At 35.4% G+C, this 23,543-nt stretch overlaps 1 protein-coding gene across 3 annotated transcripts in view; it reads left to right on the top strand.

The window, feature by feature from the left end:
* Positions 1-23,543, top strand: part of COL14A1 (collagen type XIV alpha 1 chain) — a 161,158-nt gene that overhangs the window by 78,863 nt on the left and 58,752 nt on the right. For all 3 annotated transcript variants that reach the window (XM_037502239.2, XM_054692006.1, XM_054692008.1), the window contains exons 25-34: positions 421-477; positions 3,402-3,541; positions 4,988-5,111; positions 5,272-5,415; positions 6,287-6,451; positions 7,022-7,060; positions 7,221-7,359; positions 9,868-10,010; positions 12,144-12,253; positions 15,828-15,986. In XM_037502239.2, the coding sequence (XP_037358136.1) occupies positions 421-477; positions 3,402-3,541; positions 4,988-5,111; positions 5,272-5,415; positions 6,287-6,451; positions 7,022-7,060; positions 7,221-7,359; positions 9,868-10,010; positions 12,144-12,253; positions 15,828-15,986 (1,220 nt within the window). The remainder of the gene's footprint in view (positions 1-420; positions 478-3,401; positions 3,542-4,987; positions 5,112-5,271; positions 5,416-6,286; positions 6,452-7,021; positions 7,061-7,220; positions 7,360-9,867; positions 10,011-12,143; positions 12,254-15,827; positions 15,987-23,543) is intronic.

The raw sequence follows: 23,543 nt of genomic DNA, 5'->3' as shown, positions 1-23,543 counted from the left end.
AATTACTGACTTGCTCAGCAGGAAAAAAAAAAAATCAATGGTTTCACATATGGGAAGAATATAGGGGAACAAAATGAGGCATCAGGGGAAAAATAACAATACAAACAAGAAAACAAAACAATAACAAACAGACAATTATAAACCAGAGACATCCTGCAGGGTAGGGGGAAGGACAGGGATCGGAAGGAGGGAGCGAGGAGCACAAGGGACTATATTGATGGTGCACGGGTGAATTGGTGGTGGAAATTCTGATGGGGCTACACCTGAAAAAGAAAGCAAATGCTGTTTAACAATGAACAATGATGTAAAATATATATAAATAAATAAATTTTTAAAAATCACTCACTTGCATGCTTGACCATACCCTCTTTGCCATAGATAAAATGACTAATAGATATTCTTTCTTCCTCTTCTTCACAGAAGCACTTCCTACTCAACCACCTACTTTTCCTCCAACCATTCCACCAGCAAAGGAAGGTAACAGAATAATACAATAATGCTGTGATTTTAGGTTTAGGATTTTTTGTTGGTTTTGTTGTTCATTTGAAAATCAAAGTATTAATAAAAGGTATTTATTGTGCTACCTAGTATTCTCTATAGCATGAATGCTTATCAAGCCCTATAAATCCTTATAAATACCCAGTTAATAATAGAATATATAGAGAAAGTAGATTTTCTAACAGAACTGCATTGTACTTATTTTATCAAAGGTTTCAGAGTAGTAAGCACTCATCAAGAAAGAACAGTTACATAATTGGTGAATGTGAATCTAGTTCATGATTTTATAGGCAAGGTTAATAATTTCCCAGTTTACATCTTTTTTCTTGTCACCATGAAAATCCCTTATTATATCTTACTTGACTGTTAAGGTAATTTTCTAAAACATCATCCCAGCACAGTATGGTCATTAATTTTTTTATTCACTTAATGAACATTTATTAACCCTGTTATTCATTCTCAAAATTCTTATGCCAGCCACTAAGAATTCAATAATAATAAATGATTGGAACTTTATGCTAATTCTCAGTTCTGCTAGAGAACGGGTGTTTGCTGGGTTAGTTACCACTAAAGAATATGTAAGAAAATGGAGATTATACTATCGTAGTCCAGAAATAAGAACAGTTAATGCTGTTGCAGGTTAATTGTTCATGAAAGAGATTAATGAATTTAATCAACATTTTGAAAAGAGTGAGAAGACAGTAATGAAGTGGTTTGTCTGAATAAGAATAAGGAGCTTGGGCTTTATCCTATCAGAAAAAAACCTGTAATGAGATGTTTGTATGAGGGAGAAAGTTAACTTTGGTGGATGGGGATCATGAACCAGAGTAAGGACAGGAGAGAGGTAGAATTCACATTTGTATCAAAAGAGTTCAATTCATCACGCACTTTAAAGTGCTTCTTACTTAGCAGGGATGCAATAAAAATAAGCTGTTCCTGTTTACAGGAGCTTACAGTCATTTTAAAGATCAGATTCTGGGCAGTGATATGGTCAAGGAAAGAGACAGTGAGAAACTCTAGCAAAATTCAATATTCCTCCCAGCATTCATGCAAAGTCGTTAATCATCAACCTACTTCATGGCATCTTTTACCTGTGTTCAGTGACAACAGATTTGTACATCTCAGCATCCCCTTACATTATTCTTATGCTACCCTGAACCTTTCCATGCTATTTACTTTGTGGAATGCCAGCTCTCTTCTACCATCTTCATGTATGGCTTTCTGTAGTCTCAATAAATATAATGAGTCTCACTACTGGAATGTAAAACAACATTCTAGTTGGATGAATTTGATAATAAGACTTTTCTGATGCAGATAATTCAGAACTCTTCAAGGTCAGAATATTTTTGTTTACAGTCGAGTATGGATATTATTCAGGAGACATTCACACATGTGCTTATGGAAGACTTAGGTAGTTTGGAAATGTCTGTGGGGTTAAGGATAGAAACATTAGTCTTAATTTTTGTCAGGGTGATTTTATATGGTGGGGATTTTGCAGCCTGAAAACCGTGTTTGTTTTAGACTCTATTTGTCCTGATTGTATTTAACTAGAATAACTATAAATTTTTATCATTAAAGTGATGCTGAATATTTACTGAACAAAAGTTAAAAATAAAAAAGTAGACAGAAAATTAAAAACACAATTTCTTATCCCAGAGATAAATCCTTCATGTGTTTTGAAATATATTTTTGGATTAATGTAAAATTTTCATCTTGAGTATAGTTTCAAATAGATTTTGCTCTCATTTCAAAGATCATTCACAATTTTGATTTCATCTGTCTTTAGAAACAGAAAACCAAGTTTTCTTTTATAAGCTTATAATTAGCCTAAATTCAAACCATAAATTTATAAAACTTCATAAATCCTGAGACTCATTAGAATAACCTCACCAATCCTTATTGTCCCTGGAGTAATATCTCATTTGGAGATGGTTTATTTTACATTAGCATTAAGGGAATTAAGTTGCACTATTAAAATACAAATCAAATGAGCTTTTTTTTTTTTTTTTTTTTTTTAAAGAAAGGCACATTATCTCATAGTTGTGCAACTGGCCTATGATTAAAAGACCCAGCTTTACTAAAAAATAAATTGTTTGATGTATCATAAAACCCTCAACCACAATGATCTACACTAATGAAGGGGAAGTGATGCATAGATAATCTGAAACAGGTCTTGATACCAAAAAAAAAGGACTATTAAAAATGCTTTCATTGGAATAGGGTTTTTTTGTTTTGTTTTGTTTTGGTTTTGGTTTTTGGTTTGTTTTTGCTCGTCTCTTACTGTTGGTGTGTAGTAATACAAACTGATAATAGTTTCTCTGGGCTAGCATTAGTGTACATTTCTTGACACATATCAATGGGTGGCAGAATTTTTGAGCAAGGGTAGAATTAAAGTTTGTTTATGCTCTTAGTTTAAGCACATTTCAAATTGAGGATTAATCTGTTTCCACTGTGTTACGTATGTCTGAATGCATTGAATCTCTCTGAAGTTAACTTCTAAACCAGTAAGCACAGCACAGGGTACACCGAGTGATACTTTGAAAAGAAAGTAAGTGATACTTTCCTCCTGGTCTGTAGACACTAGGGATTAACCTCTAAATGGTTTTAGTTCTACATTTTTGTGTTCTTTCATTTCTAGTCTTTGGGACTGAGGTCGGTGAATTTTTTCTTCTCTAATTCTACATGTTTGATAGAAGCTTCATAGTCACTAGGAGCCTTGGGTATAGGAGAAACAAGATGGTCAGAAAGTATAATGAACTTGAGCTTGGAATATGAATCTTAAAAGATGAGCATCTTCATTATGGGGCAGAGCTCTAATTAACAGAAAAACTATCCTCTGCTTTGTTGATTTAATAATATGTTTTCACATTATCACTGATTCAAAATTTATTCTTAATCTTCAGTATGTAGAGCAGCCAAGGCAGATCTGGTATTTATGGTGGATGGATCCTGGAGTATTGGAGATGACAATTTCAATAAGATCATTAACTTTCTGTATAGCACTGTTGGAGCACTGGACAAGATTGGTGCAGATGGAACTCAAGTAAGGCTAATTGATCAATAATTAATTCATTCTACACATTAAAAGATTATCTCAAGCTATTATTATGGTTATGAATCAGAGGATATTGGCAAAGAACCGTAATGATTGGACCCAACCCTAAATGAGAGAATGGACAATGTGGCTTACTGGTGGTTGCTACAGCTTGAGAAAAGACTAATCCTTAAAAGCTATTGAGCTCAGCAAAATAAGGTTAGAATGACCCTGTTAGTGGATGTTTCTTTTACATGATGGGATAGAGTATCTCCCTTAAGGATAGTCCCAATATTTTCCCTACCCTCAAAGACATTAAAAGTGTGTGTGTGTGTTTTAAAGACATTAAAATGTTTACTTTGAAAAAGTGACTGAGTGCATTTGAATGGAAGAGGTATCATAAGACACAAATAGATGTGAAACTGAGGGAGGAATTTGTCTTGAATAGAGGAATCAGAAGAGGTTTCCTAAGCATAGTGACATCTGCAGTAGATCAGGATAAGTTGGCAGGAATTCAGAATCATGGAATCAAAGACAGCGCTCTGAAGATGCTGTCTTCACCCCCCCCCACACACCATCACAGTGCTGCCAAACAAACAAGAACCAATATATTTATTTATTTTATTTTTTTAAAGATTTATTTATTTATGTATACAATAACTGGGGTACAGGCCAAAAATGTGGAGGGTGAGAAGATTCACCAGAGACAGCGTGGAACAGAACAGGCAGATTGACTGAAGTACATGCTGAGGGGAGCAGCGGTCGAGACAGGAGAGGTCTGCTGCACCATGTGGGTTGCTCCCTGGAGGGCAGGGGATCAAAAGGGATCGAATTCATGCTGCAGTGGTTGTGGAGAGCTTCATAGGTTGCATCTTAACCCCTTACGCTACCAGGGAGACCCAAGAACCAATACATTTAAATGGACCCAAATCACCAGGAATAAGAGCCAAGGTTATATTGCAGTAGTTAGGAAGACAGATTTTGAAGTAGCGTTTACCTGGCTTCACCTGTTGGTTCCCCAGTGACCGCTCTTGTGATCTTGGGCAATTTGCTTGATTTTGTGTGCCTCAGTTTCATCTGTAAAATGGTAGACTAGTGGTAGTTTCTTCCTAGGGTTGCTTTCTAAAGAAATCCTTGCGAAGAATCTAACTCTGAGCCTCTGGCCTTTATCAAGTTACAAGACCTCACATCCATTTTTCTCTGCCAAATAAAATGGCAAAATGTGCTTTCATGAGGTTTTAAAATAAATGACTTCCTAAAAAGTACTTAGGGGAAATAGGCTGTTTAACATAACCATTACATTTGTTATGTAATTGTGTGAGATTTTAACTAAGGAAATGTGGATTGGGTTAAGGAAGAGATTAAAGTTGTGGGTGGTACCATACTATTTTCTGTGTTCGCCTACCCAGAGGAAGTCTGCATATATGTAAAAACAAATACACCCTCTTTCTCTAGGTTGCAATGGTTCAGTTCACTGATGACCCCAGAACAGAATTTAAACTTAATGCTTACAAAACCAAAGAGACTCTGCTTGATGCAATTAAACATATTTCATACAAAGGAGGAAATACTAAAACAGGTAAGACCAAAAAATCCCAGTTAAGATATGAAGTAATTATTAGTAATTACATATATTCTTATATTTTTCATTCATTTAAGAACTTCGTTCTTACCCTTCCCTCCTAGCAACACAAAATAGAAGGGAATGAAATTGAGCTGAATTTGCTTCCTTGTTTCAGGAAGAGCCATCAAACATGTGCGAGACACTTTGTTTACTGCAGAGTCAGGTACCAGAAGAGGCGTTGCAAAAGTCATCGTGGTTATAACGGATGGGAGGTCACAAGATGATGTGAACAAAATCTCCAGGGAGATGCAATCAGAGGGTAAGTTTACATAGGTAAGCAACAGTAGCTAGATTAGTATTTTTGTCTTAAGGAAGGTTACATTTTGCATTATTTAAATATTTTAAAAACGTTCTTAATAGTAACTCGACAATGTGATTTAAAAAAATACTTCCCAGGTTACAAGTCTATGTTTTTTCCCTCAACTAAGTATTTTTATATTCTGCTCTGCCCAAGTTTTCTCTAGTTTTGTTAAATCTATTGTTTTTGTTTTGTTTTCTCTAATACTTTCATTACATAAGGGATGTCTTGTATAAGAAATTCTAGCAATTAAATATAATACCATAAAAAAGAAACATTAAAATAATCTGATCATAAAAACTCCTCAGCCTCGTCCTATGTAAAATGGAGATTGTCGTAGGACTGGTGTGATGATTCCATTTTGTAAGATATGCCTAGAAGATTGTAATTTAACATTGATTTACCAAGAATTGACCTGTGACTCACCTCTGGCTGCTAAATATTAACATCTTGGTTTCTAAATCTAGAAAAAACAACAATAACTGGGATAATATTTCTCTGTTTCAGTGACACTTCATTCCTTAATTTTAAAATACTTCTAAAAATATGCAGACATAAAGATATTACTCAAATTGCAGCTATTTTCTCTTAACCACTAATTGGTGCCTTCTTGAGTTTCTTTATAATGGAAAATTTCTTTAGGGAATGATGGGATCATTATCATATAATGAAATATGCACATGCAGAATTTTGATGAACTGTAAAGAATGAATTATCCACCACTACTTGCCCTCCTAAATAAACGTATTTTAAACATTTGGACATGTCTTCTATTGCACTGTGTATTTTGTGCAATTTAAGTAATCAGAAACCTGTTCTCCTTCTGCCACAGGCTACAGCATTTTTGCAGTGGGCGTGGCCGATGCAGACTACTCAGAGTTGGTCAGCATTGGCAGCAAGCCCAGCGCACGCCATGTCTTCTTTGTGGATGACTTCGACGCCTTTAAGAAAATTGAAGATGAGCTGATTACTTTTGTCTGTGAAACCGCATCAGCAAGTTAGTCCTTTGGCATTTGTATTTACTCATGTTGCTTAAAGGCTGAACTATTGAATGCTGGTTAAATAATGACTCTCATCTTGGTCTGAGGAAGGAATATGGACTTGCAGAGCTGTTGTGCCGACATTAAGCTTTGTGGTGTTGAGCTTATGAAGACAACTCTCCAGTTTAGAGATTTAGGTTGCTAGACTTTGCTTAGTGATATTGAACTGTGTTTAAAAGAAACTCTGCATGAAACAGCTGTAGTCAATAGTTTTCAAGACTGTTAAGAGTGCTCATCAGGGTGATACATTAAGAGTGAGTCCTGTCCCAACACATGCTCTCAAGTGATCACTATCGATTTTAATAGACTTGGGAGAGGAGAAGGAAGTGGTGGCCCTTTGGTTTTAATAGGAGAAATTAGAGCACATCAGGCTTTAGGAATCCACAGAAAACCATAGGCACATCTGGCTTGGATTCTTTCCACAATTGACATCCGGAAAGATTATGGTAGCTTCCTGTTCTCGAGACAGGGAACAATTATATTTGGGTAAAAATAGGGTTTTATATTTTGTTTGTTTTGTTTTCCAGCCTGCCCAATGGTGCACAAGGATGGCATTGACCTGGCAGGTATGCATTATTACAGTTTTTCCAAATACAAATACATTAAATAACTGCCATATGGGGTCCAGATTCTTTTAAAAATACTTTTAGCTTACTAGCTAAAAATTAAAGATCCTAAAGTACCTGTCTATTCTCTATTCTTGGCTTGTTTGGTTTTTTTTTTCAGGATTTAAGATGATGGAAATGTTTGGCTTAGTTGAAAAGGATTTTTCATCAGTGGAAGGGGTTTCTATGGAACCTGGAACCTTCAACGTATATCCGTGCTACCGACTTCATAAAGATGCCCTGGTTTCCCAGCCAACCAAGTATGCTTCCATTACTATATATTAAAGTTAATCCTTTGTTTATTGTATCTGAATGTGAAAATGATGTCAACTTGAAATATGCTGTAATAACTCTTCGCAGAATTTTCCATGATGTTTGTGCTTCTTCATTTGAAAACATTAGCATCAACATAATGCTATTTGAACTATTTTTGCGTGTATGTAGAAGAACTGGGATGTAGGCCAGAGGTGTGGGGGATGAGAGGATTCACAAGAGTCAGAGTGGGGAGCAGAACAGGCAGATTGACTGAAATACACTGCTAAGGGGAGCAGTGGATAAGACAGGAGAGGTCTGCTGTGCCATATGTGCCTGCCCAGGGATCGACTAAGACTGTAGTGGTGAGACTTATACCCAAGCCATCATGGAGGTCCTATTTGAACTTTAATTTTGAAAATTTAATATTGAAATTTGAGGAAATATACTGTGATAGATGACACGTACACAGTATCACAATATACAGGACATTGTTCTAAATTCTGTGTATGGTGGTACTTAAGGTTACAGGCTGGGAACTCTTGAAGGAGTCATCTCTCCAGATGTTGTCTTCTGCTTTGCATTCCTAATCAACATTTGTTTTTTTCTCAAAATGCCATCAGTATTTTAATGTGGAACATTTTCAGTGTCCACATATTTATATAGCTGTGTGCACATTTACATGAAAAAATGGAAGAGATCATGTTAGAGCATTAAATTCATCTATCCATAAAAAAAGTGTTAGAAAGTCACTATTCTGTCTTCTTCCAAAATATTGTTTATTAAATTTTAGCCTCTTACAGTAGTACCCATATTATTACATTGTGTTTTATTGTGATTTTTGAAATAAGTAGGCCTCTTTTAATAAGCTAAAATATTTGTTGTTACAGGTATAGCTTCACTTTCTAGAAAATTGTTGTAATTACAGTTGACCTACAGAATACATGTGGTTTTAGATAAAGCTAACATCTGATATAACTTTTGGTGATTTTTTGCATACTATGTAGTGATGAATATTAAAATGCGTATTTGATACCAGATGATACACTTGTATCTGGAATTTGATACCAGATGATACACTTATATCTGGAATATAGAGAAACAAAACAGAGTGTCAGACAAAACAAACTAATACAAACCCTTGACATCTGACTGCAAAACTGAGGCATATCAGAAGGGGAGTGTGATACGGAGGGAATCAGGTAGGAAGGGGACCCAGTGGAACATGGTGGAGGATTATTGGGGCTTTGGTGGTGGCCAGGGTGTGGAAGCATACATTTTTAAATGTTTGAACCTATAACCCTTAACACAAATAATGTTGTAAACTAACTTTACCTTAATAAACGTAATTGGGGGGGGGAAATGAATGATTAAACAAACAAATAAAATGGGTATTTGAAAAATCATTCTTGAGGTCAAGCAGTGACATGATCTCACTGAAAGACTCAGCTGACCCACTCACAGAAGTTCTGAAAATGGAGCTATCTCCATTAGAATGGGAAGTTTTGGTCTTTATAGTGCCTCAAAGAGCTATAATTGAAAAGGGATGCCATACCAAAGATGCTATGACTTTGGGACTGTCATCTTTCTTCAGCTGAGGCAATTTTTGAGGGGAGTTGGTATCTGAGTGCCACCTGCAGAACCCTCTTCTAGCAGCAGGAGTAGTGCATTCTTAATTCCTTTTTAAAAAAGTTTTATTTTTATTTATTTACTCATATAATAACTAGGGTATAGGCCAGAGGTGCAGGGAGTGAGAGGATTCAACAGAGACAGAGTGGGGAGCAGAAAAGACAGATCTATTGAAATACACTGCTGAGGGGAGCAGCGGGCTAGACAGGAGAGGTCTGCTGCACCATGTGGGTCAGCTCCCTGGCTGGGGATCCAACTCGTGCCCTAGTGGCTGGTGATAGCTTGATAGTGCTGAGACTTAACCTTTTGCACCACCAGGGAGGCCCCCACATTCTTAATTCTTGAAGATAGATCTAGATGATAATATCACAGCATACAGTGCATACAGGATAACCGTACAGGATAACCAATGCAAATAACCATAACATGTGGTAGAAAGTAACCATGTCTCAATTTAGTTTTGCAAAAGGATTGGCTAGAGATATACATTTTTTATAATACAAGTTCTTGAAACTACTTAAATATTCAGTCAGAAGTGAGAAGTTAGATAAATTATGTAATAGCCAAAAGATGATTGTGTAGATATTAAATACACTTTTAAAAATATTTAAGGGAATATAAAACAATTAAGGAAATATAAAATAGTATATGGTGTTTAGAGAAGAGATTGGCAAAATTATTATATAAATTGGACAAATATTTACATACATTTTAAAAAACCTGGACCACACCAACACCGTGATCATCACCTCTGGATGGGATTAATGGCGAGCTGTTATTATTTCCTTATTTTTCCAAATTTTATAGAATGAAAGTATATTTGCTTTAATATTTGGATAAATAACTTGAGGAGGGATATAATAAAACATTTTTTTTTTCATTTTCAGGTACTTGCATCCAGAAGGATTGCCCTCTGATTACACAATCAGTTTTCTATTCCGGATTCTTCCTGACACCCCAGAGGAGCCATTTGCTCTTTGGGAGATTTTAAATAAAAATTCTGACCCTTTGGTTGGAGTAATTCTAGATAGTAAGTATACTTATTTATATCACATTTGTGCACACATGTATGAACATGTGTGTTGTTTTCTACTTTGCTTGTTTTGTGTATATTGCAGGGTAACTCAGTTATCTTAAGCCAAATGTAAACACTATGAACTATGAAACAATAACAGTATTCTTTTTTTAAAAATTTGTCTTCTTTTTAAGATTTATTTATTTATGCATACAACAGCTGGGGTACAGGCCAGAGATGTTGGGGGTGAGAGGATTCACCAGAGACAGAGTGGGGAACAGAACAGGCAGACTGACCAAAATACACTGCTGAGGGGAGCAGCAGGTGAGTCAGGAGAGGTCTGCTGCACCATGTGGGCTGCTCCCAGGCCAGTGGAGATCGAATTCGTGCTGCAGAGGCTGCAGATTGCTTCATAGCACAGTGCTTAACAACTTGTGCCACCAGGGAAGCCCAGTAACAGTATTCTTTCAACAAATACTGTGCTTCTACTATATGTCATGCTAAGCTCTAGGATAAAATAGTGAGCAAGGTGGAGAGAGACAATTACTGAGATGATGAAGACTATGGAAAGGGCCTCCCTGGTGGTGCAAGGGGTTAAGCACCTCACTATGAAGCTGTCTGCAGCCTCTGTAGCACGAGTTCAATCCCTGGACAGTCAGGGAGCAACCCACATGATGAGGCAAACCTCTCCTGTGTATTTCAGTCAGTCTGCCTGTTCTGTTCCCCACTCTGTCTCTGGTGAATCCTTTCACCCCCCCACATCTCTGGCCTGTACCCCATGCATAAATAAACAAATCTTTAAAAATAAAAAGACTATGGAAAGAACAAGGTTGAGGGGGAGGGAGGGCCAAGCAAAGAGGTGGAACCAGAGATTCATTTTTGGATATGGGTATGATATATGTAGGATGTTTATTTCATATCGGAGGAAAAGAATGGTCAGATTGGCAAGTGCATTTTTGGGAAGAATTCTGGAATGGGGTTATAATTTTTTTTGTTGTTAATAAAATGTTTATTTACAAAAGAAAGGGAAAATGAAGAAATGAATAACTCAGGGAATGGGGTTATAAATTTGATAGTTGTGTTTGTGTTTTAAATAAACCATGATACTGGGTGAAGTCATCTAAAGAGTGAGTCTAGAAAGATTGCATCAGTCTGAAGAATAGAAAACTCCGTTGTCTGGAGGTTGGGATGTTGAAAGGAAGCTTCTTAACCTCAAGCTCTTGAATGTCATATATGGTCATCACTTAAGTGATGTATTTGGTTAATGCCACTGAATTTTCTAAATCATTTTTTTGTTTAGGATTTCAGCAAAGCTAGGAACCAAAATTTGGTGGTCACTGTTAAGTGGCCCAACATTTGGATAAGGGAAGTTTTTTAATCTTATTTTCAAGTAATATTTATGAAAGGACTTTTCAGCTCATGGAAATGAGTCGACAACTAAATATAATGTTGTGAAAACATTTTGTATTAATATTGAAACTAAGGGAAAGTTGTAGCTTAAAAGAGCATCAGTATATGCCCAGGAATTGAAAACAACAACAAAAAAGTCTCAAAATGATTGACTAGCTTGTACCTTTTGAAAACAGTGTGAATAATTAAATTATAATCCAGAAATGAGCTAGTAAGAACATTCCTATTTTTTAAAATAAAATATTCTTCATAATACGAAACATTCAATAATAGGTTTTGTTTGTTTGTCCATAATAAGAGACATTGAATATCATTTATTTTGGGATGGGTTAAGTTGTATATCCAGGACAAGCCAGTTGTGGCATAGAGTTAATAAGATGAAGTATCTGGTTTCTATTTCGTAAGATTTGATTAATTCCTTTCTCCCTTTTTGTCTGTCTCTACTCCAAAATTCAAACAATCCTCTCCAAAAGGGAGATGAAAGTGTAGGCAAGGAAGGACAGAGGAAGAATAAGTAGAGGTCCTTGCCTCCCTATTATCACATTGTGGTTAAGGCAGTTAATCTGGCCAACTGACGCCTGGACAACCCAGGGACCCTAGATCATTACCTTACTTACTCATCCCTTTATTATAAATATAGCCTCAATACAATGGAAGCAGTATTTTCAGTCGAGTTGAATTTTAGAAAAATATTTATCTACTATAATTATTTCATTTTTGTCATTTTTCTTTGATTAGACGGTGGGAAAACCCTCACGTACTTCAACTATGACTACAGTGGGGATTTTCAAACTGTCACTTTTGAAGGACCTGAAATCCAGAAAATTTTTTATGGAAGTTTTCACAAGGTCAGTACCACCTCATACACATAAATTTATTTTATTTTCTGTGGGTAAAGCAACAGAGATTTATGCAGTCAAATGCTCTACCACTGAGCTATACCCCCAACAACAGAGATTTAAAAAAAATCCTTAGAGTATTTCAAATGAAAAAGAATTATTTGCAAATTTTGTTAACAATGGCCAGAGATAAAGATTTGGTGGTTCTGAAAAGGGACCCTGAAATATACCTTTCTAGCTGACACCCTAGAAAATATTGATAGAAGTAGTCCAGGATCCCACACTGAGAAACAATGTATTAGAGATGACTTATTATTCAGCAGACAGTTTTCATTCACTACATTTTATGTGATGTGGAAAGGATTGCTGGTCTACCTGGTCATGGATGTAGATGAACGGATATCAGTTAAACCATGTTAAAATGTGAAGAGGGATTGCATAAAAGTTCCTCTAAAGAAGAATTTTGTAAAACCTGATTTTAGTCGTTCTTTTAACCTAGTTTGTGAAAGACTCTGTCCTTGGCATTTCACATCTTTGAAACACTTGGTTTTGGTATAGACATGCATCCTTCCAACATTCACGATTTCCTTTGTGTTTGGTTAATTACCCTAGTGATATCTGGACTGATAAGGGATGCAACAACACCAAGACTGAAAGGAGAACAGAGAATTTACTGGACGGTGCTGCAAAGAATCAGCTATCCGTGCCCTGCTAGTATGAGGGAAGGGATATTGGTTGCACAGCTGTCTTCATCTTCTCTTTTGGTCTTTTGGTCTTCTGACCTAGAGTGTGGTCAAATCCATCTAATTCACACGACTTTGCTATTTTCTGGGGTTTCGAATACCAGAATTGTACAATAACAATTGCATAACAAAATTCTTACTCTTTTTTGCACAAGAAAATTTGTACTAAAATATTCTATTTTTCTAGCTTAATAGGACTATACAACTAGGAATACAAGTTCTTTTAAAAAATGCATTAGGTCCAGGAGGAAATTTGTTCGTTATTGGTTCTAAAGAGTTCCATTAATATCTCTTTGAGGTGATTGTCATTTACTCACCAAGTTCTTCGCGATGTGATTTTTTTCTTGGCTTGGCAGAGTCTATTGCAAAGTAGTTAAGAAAAATTAAAGGGGAGATGAAAAACATGTAAGACTTCGTGGTTGCTGAAAAAAAAATTGTCATTTTAGGTTGTGGTATTGGCATGAACTTGTAATTCTTATCCCAAAGGATCCTTTATAAATCTTGGGCAAATGCTAAGTTTTATTTATCTTACCAAAAGAACTCAAAGAACTGTAAGTAAGGTTCATGAAAAACTGGCCTCAAATTTATACACCTCCGAATTTTCTCAAGTTATATGAAGAAAAATGTTCCTTTACTGAGTGTTGTTAGCAAAACCAGATACCCAAACAAACAAAAAAGAAAGCATTTGTCATGCAACAAACTACTTTATTTATAGCTCTATTAATGGAAAATCTTGGTGCATATTCAATTTGCAGAGATCAAATTTGATTTGTTCATAGACCTTATTATAATTGAGTAAATAATCTTTATTTCTCATTGATTTGAAGTTGGCTTTAGTTTTTACACTTTGGGTATGAAGTGTGGCCTAAAAAAGTTAATAATTTTATAAATGGATTCTTAAATGAAGTCAAAGAAGAAAAATATTTTTGAAAACTTTCAATGTCTGCTTTTGTAAAGCAAAGTTGTTCTTTAAAGTAAAACTTGAATGTTCTCACAAGTTAACTGTTCTTAAAGCATGAATATTGCATTCTAGGTTGTCTGGTACTGAACATGAAAATTTCTATAATTTATAATAATGAAAAATATTCCAAGACTCAAAAACACACAAAAGTAAAATTATACCCTTCTATATGATCATAAAAGAGATGTCAATTTGAAGAAAGTAATGTAGGGCTCAGCCATGGTTCCCCAGCGGGGTAATGGTTAACTTCTTTTTGCAGGAAAAAGAATTCTTAAGAGCCTCCATTGTTGACTTAAGTTATTTCTATCATCGTGATGTCATTTAAGTAAAATATTAAACAAAAATTGGTCTATTCCTTATGTTTTTAGTTCTACGATTAGTTCCTATGAAATAATGAAACCAATGTAAAGATTGAATAAAGCCAGTAAAATTAAAACTTGTACTAATTTAATATGAAAGTTGACCTTCAACCTCTGCTTACAATGCAAATTCAGTACCCACTACTTTCACTCCCCTAAGCAGGATTCGCATTGTTCAATAATTTTTCTCTTTCCATTGCTATGCTACCGTCCCTTTGGAAGCTATTTATAATGTCTTTTGGCTTTCACTTGATATGAAATCATTATTTGCCTATTAATTCTACATTAGCTCATTAAACAGGTAGCTCTGCCACAAATAACCAATGCTCATGAGCCAAATATCAGCACAAATTGAAATGCAATATGAGCACTGAAATTTCCCTGCAGAATTTACTTGCATGTGGTTATCTAGAATAGTTCATCTAGAATATATTTCTCTTTGACTATCCCCTGCATGATAACACAGTTTTTTTTTTTTAAACAAAGAATGTGTAAACTGACTATATTACTATGGGTTTCCACATGATAGCAATTCCAGTTCGAGACTACTATACCATGCTTTAGGCTAAGGGTTTCTTTCCTTTGGAGTTCATCAGAAAGCCTTCCTCCTTCCCTTCAGATTCTATACTTTCTTTTCTTATCTTCTGTTATATAAAATTGTCAAAGTGTGATGGTACCTTAGATATTTTTCTCGTAAATCATCCAGCATAATTTATTATTAAAATATTTTCACATCTATTTTATTTTGCTTCTAGAAAAAGCATAACTAGCACAGCAATCCTGTGATTTCAAAATGTTACTGCTCTTATTTTATTTTATATAATTCTTACATCATTTTTCATTTTTGCATAATGTATGCATTTTCATTTTGGTTATATTCCCCACACAATTCCCACCCCCCTTATTCTGACCCTAATCCCTCTTCTCCTCCCCCCAACCCCCACTGTAGTGTGTCTCTATAGTTACTTGCTGATTTTGATTTTTACTTCATTATAATTAGTCTTTTTTCTGGTCCCTTATTTAGGTTTTCTAAATCCCTGCTATGAGTGAGACCATCTGGTATTTTTCTTTTTCTCTCTGGCTTATTTCGTGGAGCATGATCCCTTCCAGCTCCATCCATGTTGCTGAAAATTGCATGAGTTTATCTTTTTTGATTGCTGAGTAATATTCCATTGCTGAGTAATATTCCAAAATATGCTCCTGCTATATTAGAAGGAGAATCTCCAAGGAGTTAGGCTAGTTTATGTTTTCAATGCATTTGATCCAGTCAGGAAGATGAGATTTTGAAAAATAAATTCTTTCAAAATCTTTTTAAAGAAAAGCATCATTAAATATAAATAGAATGGACAATATAGGACAATTATGGAATTGGTAAAAGTGGAACATTTCTTCTCTAGCACAATGCATAGAGACAGATCCAGTTCTCTTTCATACTTTCTGTGATGAGTCATGCAATTATATAAGGTTATTGGTATTTCTTTCTGCTTCTTAACTCCTGAAATATCTTTACGTTTACCCAGCTACATATTGTTATCAGCAAGACTTTGGTCAAAGTGGTTATAGACTGCAAGCAAGTGGGTGAGAAGGCAATAAATGCATCAGCTAATATCACATCAGATGGTGTAGAAGTCCTAGGGAGAATGGTGAGATCAAGAGGACCAAATGGAAACTCTGCACCAGTAAGTGAAGAAGTTGTGTTATTGTTACAAAATTTTTTTTAAAATATAAATACCTATTTTTCAGCAGGAAATGTTGGTATAATATTAAATGGATGGATGGATGGGTGGATGGGTGGATGGGTGGATGGGTGAATGGGTGGATGGGTGGATGGGTGGATGGATATGTAGATAATGGCCTCATTAAAGGAACTAATCCTGTACATTCAAACCTCTTGACAAAATATGCTCCTGCTGTATTAGAAGGATAATCTCCAAGGAGTTAGGCTAGTTTATTTTTTCAATGCATTTAAAATTCAAAAAGTAAAAGTTATTCATTGTACAGTTTGTGGCATGAATGGTGTTAATGAGATTGAAAACTGTAAATGGATGTCATTTATATAAAAAATACAAATCCGTACAAGATATGTGATTATTACTGTTAAGAAATTGACATAAGCATCTCATTTGGGTTAGATTTGGGCGTCATAAAAATTTATTTTTATTCCTGCTAATGGAGTTTACCCTTTATTAATAGTTGTTTCAATAACAAATCATTCCAAGATCATTTATTTTTTATTGTACACCATGGAATTCAAGACTGGGAGACTTCCAGTTGCCAAAGTAATCATATTCCCTTCACTCACTACCCACAAAAAAGGAGAGTGTAAACAGCTTTTGTTTTAACACTGTGCATTCACAATTAATTAGCAGCATTATCTAATTTGAGTCATTCTCTAATTAGAACCAATTAGCCCAAAGCGTTTTTTTTATTCTTTTAAACAATTGCAACTATTCTCCTCTACATGTCTCTTCTATGTAAGAGAAAAATCAAGGTAATTGCAAGTCACTGTTATTGTCTTGTGCTTTCACAGACCTGTAAAACCAGCCGGCTCTATGGAAAGCCTTGCTAGTTCTCCAAATCTTCGTAAAATGAAGATCGTTTTGTACAAAATCAAATTTTATACATGTCCAGTGAGTAAATAACTTGAAAATAGGCCTGTGCTGATTGGCAAAGAAGAGAGACACAGAGTAGCAGGTGCGCCCACCTGCTGATTATTCCTCAGGGAGTTTCCGGGAACACAGTTCTAATTTGACTCTTCTAGTATGTCCCATTCACCTCATACACCAGGAAACAGGCTCAGAGTAGTGAAGTGCCTTACTTTTGGGACAATTTTCTATTTCATAGCTTTTCTTTTTGTGGTAAAAATAGGTGTGAAATTTCTGGGTACAAAGGGGACACACACTTAGATGGATGTGTGCTAATTCATTTAACACTTAGCTTTGCAATCTCTTTCAAGTACTTCAGCATTTTAAAAAGTATCTTTGTCTCTGCTTTGCTTTGGGGGACTATGGGTGAGATGTTTGAAGACACAACATACATACCATGGAAGTTTCTCTTGTTTTCGGTTATGGTAAGAGACTTTTATGAATGTTTACATGGTACTCAGGAGTTATTTCCTCCTGATGTGTGGTGTATAGAAATACACCACCATTGCTTCATGGGAGACACATTTAAATTGGCACATCCAAGAATTTATAAGCCTTCAGAATTAGGAAACTAAGAAATCATGTATGGATAAATGAAGGTGTACATCAGGATGCTTAGATTAATAAGTGATGTTACTGTAAGCAAAACAAACAATTCTATGTTGCTACTGTAAGCAAAACAAACAATTCTATGTGCTTGAGATTCTAGGCCCAAAGCACTTAGTCATATATATATATATATATATAGTTATTTATATAAAATTTTAGAAATAATGAACACAAAAATCTCTGATACTTAATAGTCATTCAATGTAGACCAGTTATTATTTTTTTCCTTTAAAGATTTATTTATTTATGCATACAAGAACTGGGGTACAGGCCAGAGATTGGGGGGTGAGAGGATTCACCAGAGACAGAGTAGGGAACAGAAGTAACAGGCAGACTGACTGAAGTACACTGCTGAGAGGAGCAGTGGGCAAGACAGGAGAGGTCTGCTGTGCCATGTGGGTTGCTCCCTGGCTGGCCGGGGATCCAACTTGTGCTGCAGAGGCTGCGAATTGCTTCATAGTGCGCTACTTAACCCCTTGCACCACCAGGGAGGCCCGCCAGTTATTATTATTGAAAGATGTCAGTAGTATCTTTTCCAGCCCACCTTTCCAAACCTCTAGTACTTGTTTAACAGTTGGTTATTTGTAATCAAGTATTATTTTCTTATCTTTTCATATATTTACATTTACCACTTTAACCAGAGCTTAAATCCCTCAAAAGAAGAGTGTGTTATGGTCTTCATTTGCAACTAACTCCTTCTACCATACACACAGTATTTAACAAATGTGTATGAACAGAGTAAATCTACAAGCATGAAAGAAATTTAACAGAATCATGTCTTTTTGAATTGCAGCATCTTTTTCAAAAAAATTTTGCTATCCGTTTAGATTATTTCTTGTGGGACAGTGACAACAGTTCAGTAATAAATATCATATCATCTAATATTAATTTATATGTTACAATTTGAATTTTAGAATTATAATTACAGTAATTGTGTTTCAAATTGCACACTAGGTAGTAATTGTACTCCAAATATAGGAACAATGAAATATAAAAAATTTATTTCTGAAAGCAAAAGTGCCTGTGGGTTTCAGACCTACCCGCTATAAATCTTTACTTTTGGCCATGAAAGAAAGGCAATCAAACAGACTACCCTCTGTGGCAACTTCCAACAAGTAGTAGACAAAGGGGAATTTATGGAAGTCAATAAGTCAAAAGAGTTCTTTGTAACCCAGTCAAAAAAGTCATGACTTTTGTTAAAATCTAGAAGTCTACAAAGGATTGCTAAGTGGATTTTCAATCTGCCCACTTATTGAAGAATGTGATTATGTTGAAATGGATATTAGATTAGATCTTAAGAATATGATTGGAAACTCACTTTTTGGTTAATATTTTATTGCCTACTTGTTTCAGTACAAGGCAAGAAAGATGCTCACTTTTTAGTTTCCAATTTAGAAATCACAGATTGCTGACACATTTTGATATACATCTGTTCTCCAATAGCCTGCAAAAGGAAATGTATAATGTGCAAGTGTGGGGTTATTTCAGGAGGATTAATTATCATTTAAGAGAGATTAGTAGCTTATAGGCTAGTGTTTTCCCAGAAATTTAACTGTGATTAAAAAATGTCAGATGATGATGGAAAACGCTAAAGATTTAGTCTTTAAAGAAAATATATCCTCTTTAAACCAAAGTTAAGTAGAGGAGAGATTAATGAATTTACGGATATAGTAACTACTGCGCTGAAATTACATTGGTAACAAAAACAACATGTGTGGAGCAATGCTAGATTTTTCTAGGCAGGAATAGTCCCTAGCGGGACTAAACTAATAAGCAAACTTAACTTGGCCATCAAAACACATGTGGTAGGAAACTTAACCAACTGTGCTTCTGCTTTCCAATCTTTTTTTCTCCTAAGAAGTTTCTTGTATCTAACTCAGAAATGCCAGAGTCACTGTCTTCTATTGTCCAAAATGAAGGACTCAAGGATGACTTGATTCCTAGGCTAAGATAAATGTTTCTTCTATTGTTTCTGATACCTATTGAAATTAGTAGATGTTGCCTGTCAGAGATTGCTATAGAAAGATTTTGAGCTTCTATACTAACAGCATGTTTCTTAATGTATTTTTTCATCTTTTCAAGTCTAACACTTCTAGAATTATTCAATTGACATCTGCTTACCCCTCTACTATGTAAATAAAGAAAAATATAAATTGGAGTTGCTTATTATTTTATTCACTGACTCAAAGATTTTATGTAGAAATAAGAGTAGTCAGTGATCCTACAGAAATGCAGGTTTTTAAATGAGAAAATGACTGTGTTTGCACATGGATTATGTCTCTTAAAACTTTAAATGAGCAAGATAGCCAATATTAAATGCATGTCAACTGTGGACTAGGCTATGTGTACTTTTCTGAGATTATCTCATTTTATCCTCTCCTAACCTTATGAAGAGATACTAATACTATTCCTATTTGATAGATCCAGAAGCTGAAGTTTAAAGAAGTTATGGAGGGATCCCTTTTCAAAAAGTGGGGGCAGTAAGACATGAGAATGTATCCATCTATGGTCAAATGCTGTACCCCTGAGATCCACCCCCCCATGGGACTATGTCTGATTTGCTTTCATTCTAGTGCTTTCTTGGAGGGGGTGAGACTGATGATTGTAAATCTTAAGACGGAGGAAGGAGTCTGGTTTTAGTGACCATATGCCTATCTGTTAACTGAAAAGTTCAGAGACTCACCATTATTTAATTTATGATTTATTTATTTATTAAGATTTATTTATTTATACAAGCAATGGGTACAGTCAGAAGCGCGGGAGGGTGAGAGAATTCACCAGAGCCAGAGCAGGGAGAAGAACAGGCAGAAGGACCGAAGTACACTGCTGAGGGAAGCAGCGGGTGTGGCAGGAGAGGTCTGCGCGCCATGTGGGTCCTCGCCAGTGTGCCAGGGATCGAACCGGCGCTGCAGAGGCTGCGGGCAGCTTCTCAGCCCAGCTCTCAACCGCTGCGCCACCAGGGGAGGCCCTAATTTATGATTTAAAAAGTAAATGTGATCAGAATGTCCTCCCCATCAAAGTGTATCTGCCCCTAACTATTCTAATTATTATCAACAACTGCTGCTAATTTTCCTTTCTTACTTGAATTAGTGCCATGGTTTTTCTTAGATTCAGTGAATTGAAAACACGTGTTCAGTAGCAGATAAATAGTAAATGTTTAATAAATCTTATTTTGAGATGGAGTCAATGGAATTTAAACACCAAGTTAAGAGCAGAAGATGGTTTAGGTCTTTGCAATTATTTGTATATACGTTCAGGTTGACCTAAAATGACAAGCTTAATTATGTTATGCCAGAAAAAGTCAGAGCATAAAATCTGGTACTGAGTAGAAAAGTAGGGCCTGGGATACATGTTAATTTCCATTCACACATCATAGTGACTCAACTGCTGGGAAGTCATCTTATTTTCATCCTAACATTTGACCCCAAATGACTTGCCTTTTGTGCTACACCCAGACAAAAATGTCCAGTAATGAAAAATTAGCATTTGTAATTGGTTAAGTAATCCCTTGAAAGAGAGTATAAAAAGTGAAAGTAGGATGTTGGGCACCCTCCTTTTCCTTTTTTGCACAGATATACTTTTTTATAATATTCAGTCAGGAACGAAAAATAAAGTTACAAAAGTTAGAAGGACCGCCTCTTGTATCAATTGCTAGAACTGTGCTTTATTGTCACCTATAATATCTTGCATTTTCAGGCACTCCAATATCAAATCTTTCAACATATTATCTCAATACTGTTCCCTACATAATTTGTATAAATATGTGTGTCATTGCTTTTGGAATAAAAACCAGAGAGTTTTTAATCAATCTCTAGAAATGTGCCTTGGAAAAGAAACCCTCAAATAAAAGCTGAAGAATGTAAACTATTATAAATGCAAAACAATTGTGAATAAATTTGTTGTGCTCATAAAAAAAGGCTGCTGACTTCATCTAACTTGAAGGGGAAAAAAGGCAGCCCACGAGCATTCTTCAAATGATAGTTTTCACTTCAGCACTTAGTAGGATTTCAATCCTTTGAATAAATAAAACGAACTCATAAGAATCCCATTAACTCAATAGGGCAAAAGTTCAGCCAAATGTTTGCACGTAGACTTACCTTTATAGGCGATTGGGTGGTGAATGTTTATTTGAAAAACTTCAAGAAAGCCTAGTGCATACTGGGGCTAGTGAAAAGGCCTTTGCTTTAAATAAATCTTTCCATTCACTAAAATGTCTTTACACTGAGGGCTCTATTCAGAAATGGAAAGTTTCTTAATGGATGAATGACTTACAGATTTCATGGAATCTATCTCCTGCTGTCATAATGGGACCCATTTAATAAATGTCCCCAGACAAATGACATTGTCAAGTTAGGCAGGGATAACTGCATTTTCAACATTAGATCAAAGTTCTCTTTGCTGCAAAATGAACAAGAAAATGAGGTGTGTTGTCCCAACCCCAACCAGAGCTCAGCTTTCAACATGTGCTTAAATTACTAAGGCTCTTTCATCCCAGATCCTAATCTACAGAGTGGAGCTGACATTGCCTTTATCATAACTCATTATAGTGATCTGAGAATTGAGTGATAAAGGCAAAGTCCTTAGGTTAGTGCTGGGCATATAGTAGGTTTTCAGCAACGTGTTGGTTGCTTCTGCAAGTACCAACTGTTGGTACTTGCTATGATTTTTCTCAATCAAAACATTCAAGGGATGATTGTTGTATAACACTGTTATTCTATTTCCCCTCAATACTGTATCACTTTCTTTTTGATTCTCCTTTTTTGGCCTCTGTATTATTATATACTGATGCACCTTCTAGAATTCAATTATAAAAGAGTGTGTGTGTTGCATTAAAATAATCCCATATTTGATAATAGCTATGATCCAAATATTCTTGTTCTAAACATGTTCCTGTTAACTTATTTTATTGCTACACCTACTATTATTATACTGATAAATATCTACCACCATTATTTTACAGATGAGGAAATGGGAGACTCCAATGCATTAAAAAATTGTTCAAAATGACTTAGGATGCAATGATTATATCCAGACAACCTAACGCCATAGCTTCCTGATTCTTATGCTTCTTGATTGACATGTTTGTGTTGCTCTTGTTGCATGAAAATCAAAAGCCCTATTCTTTTAAAAATGTTTTAATTTTAAAAACTTAATTTTCTAATGGTCATGATGTTGTTCTTCAGCCCATAGGAAGAAGAAAAAATTGGGAATTTTTCTAATCTTCAAACACAGTAGTTTTTATAGATATGAAAAAATAATGATGCTTTGGTTCATATATCTGCCTTCAACATTTAAGAGTTATTTTATTAATCTGGCAAAAACCCACTTGGGGAAGGATGTTTTCAGCAAGCCATAGTTGTTCTTGGATACAAGAAGAGAAGGCCGCTGGCATTCTCTTTACTGCTGGATAGGATGTGCATCTTGGAGATATTGCATGCATTGCTAGTCACAGACTTCAGTAGCACTATCTACCTATGTGTTCTCATTTTCCTCAAGAGGACCCTGATCAGGGATGGGTTGTATTCCTTGAGGACACAAAAGGTATACATTTTCTAGCTCTTGCTGAAAATACCATTTGCCAAAAGGAGGTTGCAGATTTAAAGTGAAAAGTACCTCATTCTTCTCCCCATTCTGTAATTGATGAGACTTTTAATATTTGAAAATAATGATATTAAAGATGATTAGCTCATGGAGCTAGTGTTATTCCTTAATGATAATATAATGATTTTTCTGTTTATTTCAAAATATATATAGTGTTTTTGCCAACAAACATGAGTAGAACAAGACTGCTTAAATATTTAGGATGTGATCAATGACATACATGAAAATACAACTAGCACAGGCCATCAGGATACCATATGAGCATCTGTCATGGCATTTATATTGTAAACAGCATTTAAGTGCCTGTCTCTCCGTCTCTGTAGTTCTTTGTGGGCAGGACTGTGGTTTCATGCCTTTTCTTGTTCATATCCTAATGGTCTA

The sequence above is a fragment of the Talpa occidentalis genome, unplaced genomic scaffold (genome assembly GCF_014898055.3).
Source record: "Talpa occidentalis isolate TD23 unplaced genomic scaffold, MPIMG_talOcc4v2.1, whole genome shotgun sequence".
NCBI lineage: Eukaryota > Metazoa > Chordata > Mammalia > Eulipotyphla > Talpidae > Talpa > Talpa occidentalis.
The sequence above is the reverse complement of the archived record's forward strand: the minus strand, read 5'-3'. Positions and strand labels throughout refer to the sequence as shown.